The 16,589-nt window shown below is 41.1% G+C and overlaps 2 protein-coding genes across 2 annotated transcripts in view; one reads left to right on the top strand and one right to left on the bottom strand.

The window, feature by feature from the left end:
- Nucleotides 1-11,439, top strand: part of myo10 (myosin X) — a 42,350-nt gene extending 30,911 nt beyond the window's left edge. The window contains exons 22-41 of the mRNA XM_056743651.1: nucleotides 65-171; nucleotides 359-586; nucleotides 2,537-2,576; nucleotides 3,006-3,905; nucleotides 4,000-4,117; nucleotides 4,491-4,734; nucleotides 5,180-5,275; nucleotides 5,371-5,464; nucleotides 5,557-5,612; nucleotides 5,856-5,998; nucleotides 6,188-6,379; nucleotides 6,462-6,619; nucleotides 7,368-7,491; nucleotides 7,721-8,021; nucleotides 8,307-8,514; nucleotides 8,598-8,734; nucleotides 8,885-9,002; nucleotides 9,845-10,312; nucleotides 10,406-10,597; nucleotides 10,730-11,439. Of these exons, the coding sequence (XP_056599629.1) occupies nucleotides 65-171; nucleotides 359-586; nucleotides 2,537-2,576; nucleotides 3,006-3,905; nucleotides 4,000-4,117; nucleotides 4,491-4,734; nucleotides 5,180-5,275; nucleotides 5,371-5,464; nucleotides 5,557-5,612; nucleotides 5,856-5,998; nucleotides 6,188-6,379; nucleotides 6,462-6,619; nucleotides 7,368-7,491; nucleotides 7,721-8,021; nucleotides 8,307-8,514; nucleotides 8,598-8,734; nucleotides 8,885-9,002; nucleotides 9,845-10,312; nucleotides 10,406-10,597; nucleotides 10,730-10,831 (4,026 nt within the window). The 3' untranslated portion in view covers nucleotides 10,832-11,439. The remainder of the gene's footprint in view (nucleotides 1-64; nucleotides 172-358; nucleotides 587-2,536; nucleotides 2,577-3,005; nucleotides 3,906-3,999; nucleotides 4,118-4,490; nucleotides 4,735-5,179; nucleotides 5,276-5,370; nucleotides 5,465-5,556; nucleotides 5,613-5,855; nucleotides 5,999-6,187; nucleotides 6,380-6,461; nucleotides 6,620-7,367; nucleotides 7,492-7,720; nucleotides 8,022-8,306; nucleotides 8,515-8,597; nucleotides 8,735-8,884; nucleotides 9,003-9,844; nucleotides 10,313-10,405; nucleotides 10,598-10,729) is intronic.
- A 181-nt stretch (nucleotides 11,440-11,620) lies between these two features.
- Nucleotides 11,621-15,926, bottom strand: marchf11 (membrane-associated ring finger (C3HC4) 11). The gene is made up of 4 exons (XM_056743654.1): nucleotides 15,067-15,926; nucleotides 13,759-13,914; nucleotides 13,448-13,640; nucleotides 11,621-13,372 (listed from the first exon to the last, which is right to left on the bottom strand). Exons 1-4 carry the CDS (start codon nucleotides 15,400-15,402, stop codon nucleotides 13,062-13,064), a joined length of 996 nt encoding a protein of 331 aa, XP_056599632.1. The 5' UTR covers nucleotides 15,403-15,926; the 3' UTR covers nucleotides 11,621-13,061.
- Nucleotides 15,927-16,589: the final 663 nt, after the last annotated feature.

Raw genomic sequence — 16,589 nt, 5'->3', positions numbered from 1 at the left:
TATACTACTCGTGATTGGTTGATCTAGTGTGAATGATGGCTTTTAAATGGTTGTTTTTTTAAAGGTGTTTTTGAGAGAAGGTTTGGAGCTGCGGTTTGAGAAAGACAGGGAAAAGGAAGTGCTCAAAGCGGCTTCCATTATCCAAGCTCATATACTGGGCTACAGAGCACGGTAAACTCAGACACATTTATTTTTATACACTGTGCATAATTATACATTAAATACATCAAATTTCAAATAAAAATGAATACGCTTGATGAATAATATCTTTAAATTTTGGGCCCGTTGACTTTTACTATCACTGTGGGGACACTTACACTAACTTGAGCTCAATCTCTTTACCCTCTGATGGCTTTAGGAGGCAGTACAAGTGTCTACTGCAGTGCATTGTGGTCATTCAGAAAAACTACCGTGCACTGTATTGGCGCCGGCGCTTCCAGATGATGCGCTGGGCCACCATCACCTTACAGAAGAGGCTCCGAGGTCAAAGGGCACGGCGACTTTACGCTCACCTGCTAGAGGAGAAGAGGAGGCGAGAGGAAGAAGAACAGAAGAGACGAAAAGCAGAACTGGAGGACTTAGAGAGGTGAGAAAGCATGCTAGTTTTAGTGTAATCCATTTGTGACCCGTTACAACAAAATCAGTCTTAACATTTCTACATCATTTGAAAGCGGTATAAATAAGAAATCTATTTATATATGGTTTGTAAGGTTACGACAATATTTGGCAGAGATACCACTATTTAAAATCAAAAAATCAAAGCATTGAAAAAATTACCTTTAATATGTTAACCAGAGGTGCTGTAGCAGTCTGTTGCTAAGAAGAAACAGGATTGTTTTAATGTCTCTATTGGCTTATCGCTGTTATGACGGTATGGAGACTAGATGATGCCTAAAGCTTCATAGATACCAGACTTGAGTTGGTAATTCCTGAAGAGCAGGCGGCAGAGAGTGAAGTTTTAAGGTGTGTTTCCAGGCATTTTTGTTAGCGATTTTGCTGTATCCACCAACAAAAATAAAGTTTTGATATAGTTACGGAAGGATATTTACAAAATATCTTCATGGAACACGTTCTTTACTTAATATCCTAATGATTTTTGGCCTAAAAGAAAGGTAAATCATTTTGAACCATACACATATGAATTTTTGGCTTTTACTAACGTTCTCGTGCTACTTAAAGATTCTGTTGAATACTCAGTTTCTGCCAATCTCATATTAATCTTGAGTAGTCCTTCCTATAGAGTAATATTGCATACTTCGTATCTTCGAAGAGTATTTAGTTTGATCAGCTGTACGATTATTTCCGAAAAAAGGTGACCTCCTGGGGGTGTGCGGGAGGGGGAGGAGCGAATTCACAAGCCCACAATAAATTATTGATTCACTAAATGTTTTTGTGTGTTTACATTATGCACGTACGTATCATGTCCGGCATATTTTAGCGCTGGGACCACACCATTTATCAGTTTCAAACGATCTCCAAATCCAGCTTTATATCCACCGTTAATCGTACATCCAACACTGAAATGCCGTGAACAAACAAACACACCTTAACTTCTCTCACTACTACAAGAGCAACGAGCTACAGGCCCACAGAGCCGCCAAGCTTCATCGTAATAGTGGATCTTCCTATAACTTGTCGGTTGATGCGCTTTTTTTACGGAAGAATTGCCCAATACGGGACTAAGAAAAGTTGTTTTCATATTCGAAAAAAAAACTTTCCCCAAACCTATACGAACCTTGGGGGAGGGTCTAGAGCACAGAAATACTACGTAATACGTCCAACACCTTTTTTGACACGTTGACCATGACAAGAAGCCAGCGCATTTAACATTGTAGTCAGAATGCACGAAACACCATTAAATCATCCCTTTAAGACTGGTTTTGTGATCCAGGATGACATTTGTTGTGTAACTGTAGTTCAAACCATAGTAATGGTGCTGAGGGTCATGGGTTTGATTCTCACGAAATACACCATGAAAGGTATATAGAGATATAACAAAAAGATGTGGGCTATCAGGAACTGTGAAAGGTTGATTTTTGGACAAATACATTTGTTAGACTATGTTAGACAACAGTTCTCAGTATCATATCCAATGTACAGCTCCTGGTTGTTTCAGCTGCATCAGCTTTTTGTTCTTGCTTATGGTGCAGATCAGCTTTAATCTGCATTGTGTTATTTGTGTCCTTGGGGCGTGTGATTTCCCAGCCACCAGTGATCAGGGTTGTGTCAGAAACATATCTGTGACAGGCATAAATATATACTTTTTAACTGTTTAACCTTGAAACTTTACATTGTACATAGTTTTTCATTAATATGTTTGGTCCTATTGACAGTGGTGTGGTTTAGCTGTTTTTCTTGCATATAATGACAAACAGTCAATTGCCACCGTCAGCTTCAGGTTAAAAATTAAATGCACACTCACAGAGACAAACACATTGTTTAATGGATTTGTTTTGATGCTTTTATGTGAGTAATATTGAACTACTATTGGTTGCATTGCTGTTTGTTTCTAACGTTCTTTTTATGTTTTTTTCAGAGAGAGACGGCAATTGGAGTTGGAACTCCAAGCATATGCGGTTAGTACAATTTTGTTTTCAAAACACGTACTCAAAGTTAAGTTTTTCTTTACCAGGGCTAGAGCCTCAACATGGCTCAAAATGATTTAAAATAAGATAAAACAAGCATTAAGATTTGTTTTTTTTATAACAAATGTATTCTTTCTACCCAAGCTCTAGATCATTTAGAGATTGTGAGTTTGCTGCTTGAAATATTGTTCTGTGACAATAAAAGCAAATAAGCTGCTCTATAGAGCCAATATCATTGCATTTTGAAAAACACTGACAGTTCCAAATGTCTTTAGATTTAAAACTTTTCTTTTCCATTGTGTTTAATTAACATGTATGGAAAGTAGTACAGTAGATTACATAATTCATAAAAAAAGCCTAATTAAATGACATTTCCTTATATTTCATGTTGGGTAACAAAACTGTTCTGCCCTCTTGTAGGCGGAGGAGGCACGAAGGTTGGAAGAGGAGATTCGGAAAAACAGTTTCCCTCCTTTGCCAATCCCAGCAGAGGACACCCTACCTGCCACCTCCCCCCTCGAGTGTGGCCCTGTGGCAGAGCGCTCCCTGGTGGAGGAGGTGCTTGATGCTGTGTTTGAATGCGAGGTGAACCAGGCGACCCAGGTGGAGGAGATCTTACGTTTGGAGCGTGAAATCGAAGGTCTCCGGCGTCAAAAAGAGGCTCAGGAGCAGAGCCTGACTGCGCAGTCGTTGCAGCGTCTGCAGTCGCTGCGTGATCAAGAGCTGCGCAGACTTGAGGAAGAAGCCTGCAAGGCCGCGCAGCAGTTCCTTACCTCGCTCAACTTCGATGAGATTGACGAGTGCGTGCGCAACATAGAGAGTTCGCTGGAGGGCTCGGCCGGCTCGCAAAGGGGGGGAGGCAGAGGTGAGGAAGAGGAGGAGGTGGATGAAGGGCTGGGGGTGGAGGAAGATGGTTTTAAAGACTCTCCTAACCCTAGCGAGCACGGCCACTCGGATGGCCAACGCACAAGTGGAATCCGCACCAGCGACGATTCTTCCGAGGAGGATCCTTACGCCAATGACCGCATGCCCCCACCTCCAGCTCCGCCCATTATAATGCCATCAATGTTTTATTCTCCGCCCTCTTGCAGCAGCTCCGCCTTTTCGCAAATGCTGCAGGAAGAGGAGGCCGAGCTAATCCCTCCTGATGAAGACTCGGATTACGATGCGGATGATTATGATGAAGGGCTCATCATGAGACCGCCCAGCCTCCCGCCTAACAATGAACACTGGTCACGCGAGCACCGCAGCTCCTTGGCGACGAGCACCAGTGTGAGTTCAGGAGCGTATCGCTTTAGCTCAGAAGGGCAACAATCTTCTGTGAGTATCAGACAGAGTGAATTTATACACAAACACAGCAAACTCACACAATTGTTGATTTTATAATCTTGTTTTGTCTTGTTCTCACTTTCAGTTTGAGGACAGTGAAGATGATTTTGATCGGTTTGACACCGACGATGAATCTTACCGGCGTGATTCTGTCTATAGCTGCGTTACTCTCCCCTACTTCCACAGTTTCCTTTATATTAAAGGTAAAAATCCCCCTGATTCTTTCTGAATGCCTTTTCTATGTATGTATCTTTGTTCCATTTGTTAAGGCAAGTGGCACTACTTCAAAATAAGGCCCATTGACTCAGTAATTTCTAGTCCCACTATTGAAAGTCAATAGGGGCTTATTTTAAAGTGAGCTATTCCTTTAATATTGCTGATTTGATTCGGAGCTATTTTCCGTTCATGCATTAAAAAATGCACAATTTTCATAATTCTGTTTGGAGACTGAACAATGGCATTCACAGGCAGCACACTAAAACATTTTGAGCGTAACATGAAATAAAATTCAATTCTGTTAAAAAACAACAACCAAGGTTTGTATGTGTTGTTATAATCTTAAATGGGTTGTTGCAGGTGGCCTGTTAAACACTTGGAAGCGTCGCTGGTGTGTGTTGAAGGATGAAACCTTTTTGTGGTTCCGGAGCCGACAGGAAGCTCTTAAACAGGGCTGGCTCCTGAAGAAGGGGGGGGGCTCCTCCACGCTCTCGCGTCGCAACTGGAGACGCCGCTGGTTCGTCCTGCGACAGAGCAAACTAATTTACTATGAGAACGACACAGAGGAGCGGATGAAGGGCATGCTGGACATGCATCAAGCCAAGTAAGACCTCTGCAAGGACACAAAATGCCACCAAAGTTACGAAAGCTCACCCAAAAACAAAAATTCTTTCATCATATACTCATCCTTGAGTTGTTCCAAATCTGTTTAAATGTCTTTGTTGTGATGAACACAGAGAAAGATATTCGGAAGAATGCTTGTAACCAAACAGTTCTTGGCCACCATTGACTACCATAGTAGGAAAAATTAGTCGTCAAAAGTGCCCCAAAATTGCTTTCATACATTTTTCAAAATATATTATTTTGTGTTCAACAGAACAAAGAAATGGTTCTTACTATGGGAGTCAGTTGAGCTTGAAACTTTAATTTATGGTATAATTGAATAAGCCACTATTTCACAAAATGATTACATGGCTGTGTTTATACATTTTTGTGTATTAAAGCCTCACCTTTTATTTTGCTTTTATTCGCACTTCTTGTTGTTCTAGAGAGATTATTGATGTAACAGGAAAGGAAAACGGGATTGACATTGTAATGCCGGCGAGAACTTACCACCTCATTGCAGACACAGCAGAGGATGCCAGGTGAGCTTCAGGCTTTGACACTTAGTAGATTAGTGATGGATGAAACCGCTCAATACAGGTTTTTGATTGGCTGTCTCTGTGTGGTTTGTGCGCAGTCATTGGTTTAGCGTGTTGACTCAGGTGCACACATCTACAGAACAGGAAATACGAGAGATGCACGATGAACAAGCGAATCCTCAGAATGCCATAGTAAGTTACACACGCACATCTTTAGATACATTTACAGTTAAAGCATGAATCATAAGATGATGATGTAAAGTGAATGTTTGTTTGTTTTTTAGGGCACGTTAGACGTGGGAATGATTGATTCTGTCTGTGCGTCTGATAACCCAGAAAGGTAAAGAGAACTTTTAGAGACATGGATACCTTAAGTCTTCAAAGACAAGGAGTAGTACTTTTATACTTTTCCTTTTGCATATTCATGTTCAAATTAAACATTTACATACTAGCTAGTGTATTTTTAAATTTAGATCCAAAAATCTATAAGGAGGTGGATTGTTGGTCTTCACTTCAAGACCAGTTGAAATACTATAAATTTACAAAATGCAAAACATTTTCTCGCTTTCTCTCGTCTCTCCAGGCCAAACTCATTTGTGATAATCACAGCTCATCGGGTGTTACATAGCATGGCTGAGTCAGCAGAGGAAATGCATCACTGGATCACGTTGCTCCAGCGCACAAAAGGAGACACACGTGTCCAGGGTCAGGAGTTTATTATCAGGGGTAAGCAGTCAAAGACAATGCTGACATTTTATAAATTAGCAGTTCATCTGATAAAACGTAGTTGTGTTGTTATAAGCATTCTGTCATTAGTTTTGTAAACTTAAATAACTGTTTCTCTAACATACCCTTTGTAATTGACAAATTAAGAGTTTGAAGAATGTAGAAGTCTCATTCACATCTGGATTTTAGGTTGGCTATATAAAGAGATCCGCGGCAGCAGTCATGGGAATCTTAAACTGAAGAAGCGCTGGTTTGTGCTGACCAATAATTCTGTGGATTATTATAAAAGCTCAGAGAGAAACGCCCTGAAATTGGGCTCTCTGGTGCTTAATAGCCTGTGTTCTGTGATCATCCCGGACGAGAGAGTCTTCAAAGAGACCGGTTAGCACACAAACCGCACACATGCATGAAACAAAACTTTATTTCATGACACATGAGCAACAGAGTTTCTCTGTCTATACAGGCTACTGGAATGTGAGCGTGTTTGGTCGCAAGCATTCGTACAGGTTATACTCTAAACTCCAGACGGAGGCGAGTCGATGGGCCAGCGCTGTGCAGACAGCCATCGACAGCAAACCACTCATGGATACACACACACAGCAACTTATACTGGACATCAAGGTAACACATACAAATGCTCACACAAAACATTCTTTAATACAAACATCAAAACAAACCCATCATGAATACACGCACTCTCAAAAGCCGTAAAAACACATGCAACTTAAAAAAGCATAAAAATACACACAAGAAACATCTATAAATACCTCCTAAAAAATCCACAAATACATACAAACCACTCATAAAAACACACAGATCAACTTATACTGGACATCGGGGTAACACATATACATATATACACATAAACCATCAATAAACTATGCACACTATGCACACACACAAAACTTTCATAAACACAGGCATCCACACAAACATACCATAAACACACACACTTACAAAACAGCCATAAATACACACACACATCCACACCATCCATCCATGAATGCACCCTCACACACAAACCATCCATAAATATGCACAAAAACACACACACACACACACACACACACACAAAGCAACTTGCTCTGGACATCAGGATCACACACTTACAAATACACACCCTACATAAACCCTACCCCCACAAAGATGGCAATATCCAAAATCCTTGTCCTTTTTTTTTACACATGAGGAAACAAGTTTATAAATAATACAGAATTAACTTTTTTGAAAATCTAAAAGAGCAGAAAGTTTTGTGTGATTGTTAGGGGAGGGAAAATGACAAACAGTTTGTATAGTATATAAACCATTGCGTCTATCCCCATAAAACATCACATAATACATCACTGTCTCTTGTTTTTCATGCTTTCAGGAGAACTGTTTGAATTCAGAGGTGGTAGAGCAGATCTATAAGAGGAACCCAATACTTCGATACACACACCACCCTCTACACACAGCACTGTTGCCCTTACCATATGGAGATAGCCAACACAGCTGTGAGTATCTTACACACATACCTCACTTCTACTGGGATGGTGCTGTGGGAATTCATCTGATAAAATGAGTTCATCAGCTAAATGTGTTTACGTTGGGATGTTTGACTTTGGCACTTGTTTTGAAAACTAACCTTGTAAACAGCAGCAACTTTCCTCCCTACAATAACATGCAACACCCCGATAAACACAAACCGTCATATTCATTCTGTACGAATGTGTGTTTTTTTAGCCGATAACGGGAGAAACTACGGCACACTGCAGGCCGAAGCCCTGAAGCTCTTCAATGTTCTTCACCAGCTGGAAAACGAAAACAATCCCATACCTCACATCCAGAATCTCCTGCAGACGGTTCATGACCTGCGGCCTCTCAGAGATGAACTCTTCTGCCAGCTCATCAAACAGACCACACACCCTCCGAAGCCTGCCACCCCAGCCCACATCAGCGGCTGTCGAATCATAGCCTGCATGTGCTGCACATTTAGCCCCGCCTCCAGGAGCATTCTCAAATACCTGAAATTTCACCTCAAGAGGTCAGTGAGTGAACGTGTGTGGCTTTTTGAGGTATTCAGCAATGTCAGCGTGAAAAGAGAAATGAGATCATAGAAGCTCACTAGAGACCGAGGACGAGAGAGAGATTAAATGTGTAGTGCATACTACAGTTGGAATAGTGATACAAAAACATTTATATATAGTATATTATACAACAATAAACATAGTAGTGTGCAACATTTTAGTCACGTGGGTGGGAAATGGTGACTTGGTGCATTTTGGTGTAACTATGGTAACAATAAATGATGACGGATGTTTCCCCTCAGGACACGAGAACTGTACCCGGGCACAGAGATGGAGCGCTATGCTGTATTTTCTCAAGATGCTTTGAGGCGCGTGCGTGGCCGAGAGTATGTTCCCTCACAGGAGGAGTTGAGGGCCATTCTGAGCAGACAGGAAATGACATCAACAGTGTACTGCCATGGCGGAGGATCCTGCAAAATTACTATTAACTCACACACAACTGCAGGAGAGGTACACACACAGAACAAACACATATAAATCTTAATATGAAGTACACACCCAGGTTAATCTTGGATGTGTCTGTTGCTTTTCAGGTAGTGGAGAAGCTGCTGAAAGGTCTTTCCATGGAGGACTGCAAGAATATGTTTGCTCTGTTTGAACATAATGACACAACAGATAGAGCCATAGAAAGCAGGACTGTGGTAGCCGACGTCCTCGCCAAGTTTGAAAAGTGAGTCTAAGAAGAGGATTAAACTCTGACCCCTGTGGGCTTCATTTCACAATAGCGGTTGTGATTGACCAATCAGAACTATTCAATAGAGCTTGAAAATGAACTATATATAGTTTATAATAATGATGAACATGTTTGGTTCTCTCTCAGGTTGGCGAGTAAAGGGGAGGAAGGAGAGAGTTGGAAGTTTTATTTTAAACTCTTTTGCTTCTCTGAACCTGAAAGCGTTCCTGCAGATAGTGTGGAGTTTGCCTTCATTTTTGAGCAGGTTTGAATTCCATTCAATAAACAAACATTTTCTCATTCCATATTATCCTAAACAGTCTTAAATAAGATATGTTTTCTTGAACAAAAAATTTGAAGATAAACTTTTTAGGGGTTAATATTAGGGCACATACCGTAAATGATCAATATCAGATTTTTACAACTGGGTTATTGTGGCAATACCAATTCACAATAATAAATAAATAACAAAATAGTGTCAGTCATGTATACATATCTTTGTTCTGATGAACACGTTTGAAAGATATTTTGAAGAACGCTTGTGACCAAACAGTTCTTGGCCACCATTGACTACCATAGTATCAAAATCTGGCTTATTCATTTCTTTGTTCTGTTGAACGCAAAAGAAGATATTTTGAAGAATGTAGCAAAGCGAAACAGTAATGGCGGAAATTTGACTACCAGTGTAATTTTTCCTACTATGGTAGTCAATGGTGACCCAGAACTGTTTGGTTATAAGCATTCTTCCAAATATCTTTCTCTGTGTTCATCAGAACAAATCATTTTTCACAGATTTATAAGAACTCGAGGGTGAGTAAATGATGACAAATTTTATTTTGTGATGAACTATGCCTTTAATTTTGTTTATTTATTTAATTAAACTTTTTTCTCATGGTTAACAAATCAGACTCAAAATGTTAGTGTAAGGAGGCGGAGAGAAATTGTGTAACAATTATGACTTGTTAGGCAAAAGAATAGGTGCTGAATAATTTACGTTATTATCGATAATTGTTTTAATATCACGGTTATTGATGGTGCCAGTACATTGTTCATTACTTAGCTGTAAACTTTAACAATGTCATTTCAACGCCTCTTTGTATCTTTAAGGCTCACGAAGCTGTAATCAGAGGTCAATATCCTGCCCCAGAAGAGACGCTGCAGTTCCTGGCTGCTCTCCGCCTGCAGTATCTATTAGGAGACTACACTACCCAGAATGCTTTGCCTGAGTTGGAGCAGGTGTTCCCTATGGCCCGTCTGCGTGCTCGAGTACAGCAGTCCGCACGGACTTTCGCGTCAGGAAGCGGCAGCATCGCAGCATCCACTGACAAGAAAAGGGGTAGTTTCCTGGAAGGTACGCTGAGGCGGAGCTTCCGAGGGTCATTGGGGCGACAGCGCCAAGGGGAGGGGCCCACTGCCATAGAGGCGTGGCTACAAGATGAAAAAGCAGGACTGATAAGCTGTTTGGTGGAGAAATGGCGTAAACTGCAGGGTATGGAACAGGAACAAGCTATGAAAAAATACATGAGCCTTATTAAAGAATGGCAGGGGTATGGCTCCACCCTCTTTGATGTAGAGGTGAGAAAACACACACACACACATACACAAATACACAAAATGCTTCAGCCATCAGAAGAAATCTTGAATAAAATGTGTTTTTTTGTAATTCAGTGTGTAGATGCCACGTATCCAGGAGAGCTGTGGTTAGGTGTGAGCCGTAAAGGGGTGTGTGTGTATAAGCGTGGAGAGGCGTGGCCTCTGGAGGTGTTTCTTTACGAGGTTATTTTGTCCTTTGGTGCGCCACAGCCCAACATCTACAAGATCAGTGTAGAAGGACGTGAGCTGCTTTTCAACACCATCATGGTAGGAATTTTCTTTAAACACATTGGCAACCAACAGCACTGCCCTTGACAGCACACTGACCAATGAAAATGTCACTATAAAGTCTTAAATAATTCAGTTTCTCTTCTTCTCAACCTATCTGTGTGGCTCCAGGTGATGGACATCGCAAAACTCATGAAGGCCTACATCAGTCTAATAGTGAAGAAACGTTTCAGCACTTGTCAATCCATCAGCAGCCACGGCAGCAACTGGTGATCTCTGACCCCTAACCTTTAACCTCACCACTATATTTTATACATGTGCCTTTGAGGTTATACATCATCAAACAGGACTGATTGAATATAAAATCACGGAAAATGCGTGACCCTTCAACCCAGTGCGCAAAGAATCACATGTTAACCAAAGATGACATCATGACGTTTTCAAAACAGACAGTATCATGGTCCTATACAAACACATTCAGTTGTGTTGGAAACTGTGCCATGCATATATTCTGTGCACTGAGCCCTGTAATTTGCCTTAATACTCCTGATATTTTGTATTAACATTTTATACAAAAGTCCAATCACATTTCTTTGGAATTCTGCGGGCAGAAACTCCAGTCAGTAATAACCAGTGCCTATAAAAATACATAAAAATGTACAATGATATGCAAACACACACAGAAGGTGCCCTATAAGTCTGTTTTATATATGTGACAGTGAATATGTGCAATGTTTATATGTTATATATTTCTGGAGCTGTATATTTTCTAAACCTCTCTGTGCAGGACTTTGATAATACTGTTGGAATTATCCCAAACTTCCTCTGCTGGTTTTGTACTTTATGCCTATAAAAATCACTAAAACAACAAGTATATCTTTCCAGTTTTTGTACCTTTACTGTGTATGAGTTTATAGGCAATAAATGTAACAAAATTCAAAATGCTTTTACATTCATTAAAATGTACATCCTCTTCATTCTCTGTGCAGTAGAGAGCAATTTCTCTGACCGAAAAACATATCTCGAGGCCATCTGAATGAAGCCTTTTGTATGCTATGCTAATGGGCTAGCACCAAATAATGTATGCCGGTCAAATATTCCAGCGTCTTGTGACTCCAAATGGAGTTATGCATTTTACAAGTCAAAATGATTATCTGTTCTTACTCTCAAGTGGACATTGGTAAATATGTTGTTGTTCGTACCCTTTTAAACAGCTGAAGAATACACCCAGTATGAATCGGTGGACTTCACATGCATTGGTTTTTGGGGACAAAAATCACACAATGAATTGGTCTGTAATGTCTACACTCCTAGCATTATTAAATTAGCCCAATTATTCCACAAATAAACATGCAAGGGCCGCTGGAATTGTAAACCTGTTTCATCCAAATTCTGTCCAGTGCTTTCTGAAAAGGTTCTTTGTTGGCTTGAACCACTGCGTCACATCTTGGAAGCAGTAGGGATATCCAAGTCTATCATTGTGCTTATGACACTAAAACATATATTTCTCTTTTCAATTCTTATCCTTTATATCACATATGCATCTGGCTTAAAGTAATTCCCTTCTTGCATCAAACAGCCAATCACCTGGCAACCCACCCCGGTTTGATATCTTAAAGGGATAGTGCACCCAAAGGTGAAAATTCTGTCATTTGAGGTCACCCTCGTGGCATTTTAAACCTGTATGACTTTCTGTTTTCTGCACAACACAAAAGAAGATATTCTGAGGAACGTTGGTAACCACACATCATTGGCCCCCTTCCATAATATTGAGACAAAACCACTGAAAACATTTCTCAAAATATCTTCTTGTGTGTTCTTATTCATATACAGGTTTTCATTGACATGAGGCTGAATAAATGATGACAAATGTTGTATTTTTGGGTGAACTATCACTTTAAGGATACAATGGTTATTGAGCACATGTATTTAAATGTATCGCCTTCGTGTTACCGAAACAGTTCTGTAACCATTCTCAGTTGACCAAGAACTCCATTACTTTTAAACTTTCATATGAGCCTAAAAAAAATAAATCTGGTTCGTTTTTGCTGTATTATACTCATCATATGGTGTGTACAGGCATACTAGAGACACAGCGTTTGACATATTGGAATGCAAAAGATCCATTTTGAGGATACGTAAAATACCGTGTCCATTTAAAACCAAGCGCAATGAACACCAATGATGAGAAACCTGAACACAAAACCGTAGTTGGCTTTCAACAAACATCCATTTGTCTAACAGAAGTATTATTTCGCAGATGCTATGTATGTGTGTGTGCTTTGTAGGCTGATCAAGAGTTGGTGATAAAACTCCGGAAAACTCACTTCGGTTGTATTACACTTCGTAATACGACACCGTATGTGACTCAGTTTGTGTATCTTTTAAAGTGCTTTTCAAGTAAGGCTCCTCCCAACTCTGAGGCTCCCCCCATCATTAAGCCCCGCCCATCATCGGGCAGTGCAGGGAGAGTGGATTGGTCCCTGAATGAGTTCGTTTGAGGTCAGACTGACGTGACTCTAACAACAAGCTCGCCTGAGTTTTGCTCCTGTGGGGACAGGTCAGAGGTCACGTTCAGGCACATGGAGAAAAGATGAAGGGGGCACCGAGGCGATGACTCCAGTTGGGTGGTCTGCGAGTTTGTGTTTGAAACTGTATGCGTGTGCGTCAGAGGCAGCCACATGTTGCGACTCGGACCGTGTGTGTTGTCCAGGTCGCGACTTTTATCGTAGTTCTGAACGTCCCAGAGAACGTTGACAGCTCGCCAACGCATGAGCACGTTGTACACGGCGCCGCCTTCATGAACAATAAGACCTGCAAAAAGAACAAAAAGCTGTTTTAAATCCAATTGGAACATATTTGTGTTAGATGAAGGTTTCTGTGTCTCACCGATGCACACAAGGTCCATGACAGCGTACATGCCATAACAGATTTGAAACAGGATGTCACTGCGTTGCCATAGCGCTTCCGGGCTCAGTGCTGACCACAGCAGCCATGACACACTAGCCAACAGAAATATGGCACCCAGGAATACTGCAATGACCTGAACCTTTTCCACCAGAGTCATTGTGACCAACTGCCACTGCAAAACGCACAAGTTAACACATGTTAATTTCATGTTTGTGTCCACAGAATAGCCTATTCTAAATGAGTTGTGCGCATATGTGTCTTTATAGTGCGTCTATATAACCTGTATTTACCTGTTGTGGTGGTTTGATATGTATAGGCAGTATGTTGAATCTGTAGTTGCAAAGTTCACAGCTCCAAGAACCTTTTTCACTAATCCACTTGAGCAGACACTGCTGATGGGCATGCCGGACACTACCGGCACAGCGACACGGGCTCAGCAGCTCTCCCTGCCCAACACAACACACATCTCATTCAGACCAACCACAAAATATTACAGTCAAGCTAAAAGGGAAAATACTGATAAAATGAGAATACGGACTGTTGGAGACATACTGCCGGAACTGAGAGAGTGGAGGCATTAACAATGAAGATGCTCAAAGGACAGTCTGTCTTCTAAATGACGGAAAGCAAGTGAATTGGCCAGAATGTGAATAATGACCGAGAATTGTCTTTGTGAGTGAAGGGAAACGATTGATCTGTAGATTCATCAATAATTTCAGAAACATGCTCATTTAGATCTATAATGAGCTTGAGAACACAGTGAAACGCACACACACATACGCGCGCACCCACATGAGGCGTCTTGAGAAAGCGCATTAGCAGCAGGAAGTGAAAACCATTAGAGATGAAACAAGCAGCAGGTATTCTAATGGATCTGACATCTCACACACACGCGCACAGACTGCACACGTCAGTCTATTTAAATCGTTTTATTTGAGGGAATGTAAAAAAATCAAGATGTCTTTAGAAAATTTACAGGAATTTGTAGATACAATTTCTGCATGTAAATAGAGCGCATTGATTTGCAAACGTTTCAGCGCTTTTCAACATTTCCCATTGTTGCAAAGAAGCTTAACAGAAAAAAACAGAAGGATATAAAAACAAGAAAAAAAGGCGGAAATGATATAAAACTATAAAGTACATGGTTTTATAAAATGCACTGTAGGATGCATGGTATTCATTGTTTTAAATTCCCCATATGATGTGCATTAAAACTGTCAAAAATGATTGTCAACAGTTATATATGATATGATTTAATTATCATGTGTCTTGATAAAAGATCACGAGAAAACAAATACGACAAACTAACATATCAATGCATGCCAAATGTCAAAAAGATAGACGTGTCCGCATCCGTTTCAGCAAATGGACGTGCGTCCAAAGCACCTGTCGTTTTTCCTCAAGCTTGCATGTTAAGGGCAATCAAATAAACCAGATTGAGTGTAATGGAATGGAATAGTATACGTTATAACAGTACAATTATTTATAATATAACGGTATTCAGGGAATAACTCGCATGACATGACTTGGAAGCGACGCACAATCTCACCCATCGTGACCAAACGCATGACGAGTAAAAGGCCCTTAATCTGCTTTACCTGCTCGGCTCCTTGAAAGCAGATTCGACAGCCCGGGGTCGGGACGCAGCTTTCGTTGCTGCAGCTGGACCCCACGGTTTTCCCCGCTCTCTTCCCTGCATCCCAATCGGCCTGTCTGTCCACCTCTTCACGGGCAGCATCCTCGATCTCTGTGATCGGATCAACCGCTGCAGGTGTTTGGGCTTCAGCGCCCGACTTCAGCTCATCTTCCCCTTCATCACACCCCGGTACCGATCGGCCCTGAAACTCTGCGCTGGTGACAGGGACCGTGGCGCCTCCCGGTGGCTCATCCACCGTGTGCACGTGCGGCGGGCACGCCTCTGCTTGCACATCCATGAATGACTGCACTAAAATCAGAATGAAATAGCAAAATCTGGAGTTTCAGCTCCTACGGGCCTCTTTCAGATTTCCCCCAGCCCTTGTGCCGTCCGCTGAGACACAGCTTGTATCGTCTTGCCATAGATATGTGTCTCAAGCCGTATGCGTTCTTGGAAAGGCACGGGCTGCTGAAAAAAGCTGCAGATGTCCGGGTTGCGTGGCGTGTTGTGCTCGGTGTTTCGTTGGCTGGAAATAGCTTTTCCCCGGAAGACACATTTCCGTCCGTGCGCGGTGCTGGAACACCGAGGAGTCGATACACGAAGCACGCATAACCACACAGTCGCCCTTCATGAAAGCATGAAACGCGCCTTTAAGATCTGCTTTAGGATGCGAATGTGTGCGCGTTGCACGGAGAGCAGAGGTTCGCGGCGAGGCTGTTTCTGATGGGAAAGTCGTTTGGGTTACTGCTCTGTGATGGACCATCCTTCTAACCCACGAGCGAAGACCAACGTTAGGTGCGCCCCACAAAAATGTGCATTGGTAACCATAGTAACTGGGATACAATTGAAACGTGTAAAACGAAAGACAACACTGTTATCCAAAAGTGTGAAGATAAAATTAAACACAATGACCAAAAGAAAACGAAAGCTTGTTATGTTCATATTTTAATGTCCCGTGTTCATGTGGCTCCATTGCGTTAAAGTTACGTTAGCAACGCAAAGGCCATGGGTTCGATTCCCAGGAAACACATCAGCCTGAATAAAACTGTTAACAATTAAGTAAATGTATGTGAGATCAACCAGATTGAAAGCGTTAATATATTAAAGTGTGTACCGGTAATCTAAAACAATAAATGTTTGAAAAGTTAAATATTAAACAGTTTTGCAGTTTATTTCGACATACATTCTCTGCTTAAAGGTGATATGTGTTTATGTGAAAGAGAAACATGGTATCCATTTACATCAATCATTACATTACATCAACAATTACATTAAAATTCTATATTAATTAGTTACTTCTTGACAATACTGGGTCATGTTAAGGTAGCACATTTTCGTGTCCTAGGCTATGCGGTTTGCGCAAGACTATTTCAAAAGCAAAAAACTATTCATGTAACCCTATTTCTATATTTATCTAACATTTAAGATTGTTTAGAGCATCCTTTAAAATAAACATATTGCGCTCGGTTAGTTTAAATGTAGTTT

This window comes from Triplophysa dalaica, chromosome 3 (assembly GCF_015846415.1).
Source record: "Triplophysa dalaica isolate WHDGS20190420 chromosome 3, ASM1584641v1, whole genome shotgun sequence".
Taxonomy (NCBI): domain Eukaryota; kingdom Metazoa; phylum Chordata; class Actinopteri; order Cypriniformes; family Nemacheilidae; genus Triplophysa; species Triplophysa dalaica.
The sequence above is the reverse complement of the archived record's forward strand: the minus strand, read 5'-3'. Positions and strand labels throughout refer to the sequence as shown.

Coding starts and splice junctions, on each gene's coding strand:
- marchf11 (XM_056743654.1), bottom strand. CDS start 15,402: ATGGATGTGCAAGCAGAGGCGTGCCCGCCGCACGTGCACACGGTGGAT. Junction 13,641..13,758: donor ATATCAAACCACCACAACAG/GTAAATACAGGT, acceptor TGCGTTTTGCAG/TGGCAGTTGGTCACAATGAC. Junction 13,373..13,447: donor CATGGACCTTGTGTGCATCG/GTGAGACACAGA, acceptor TTCTTTTTGCAG/GTCTTATTGTTCATGAAGGC.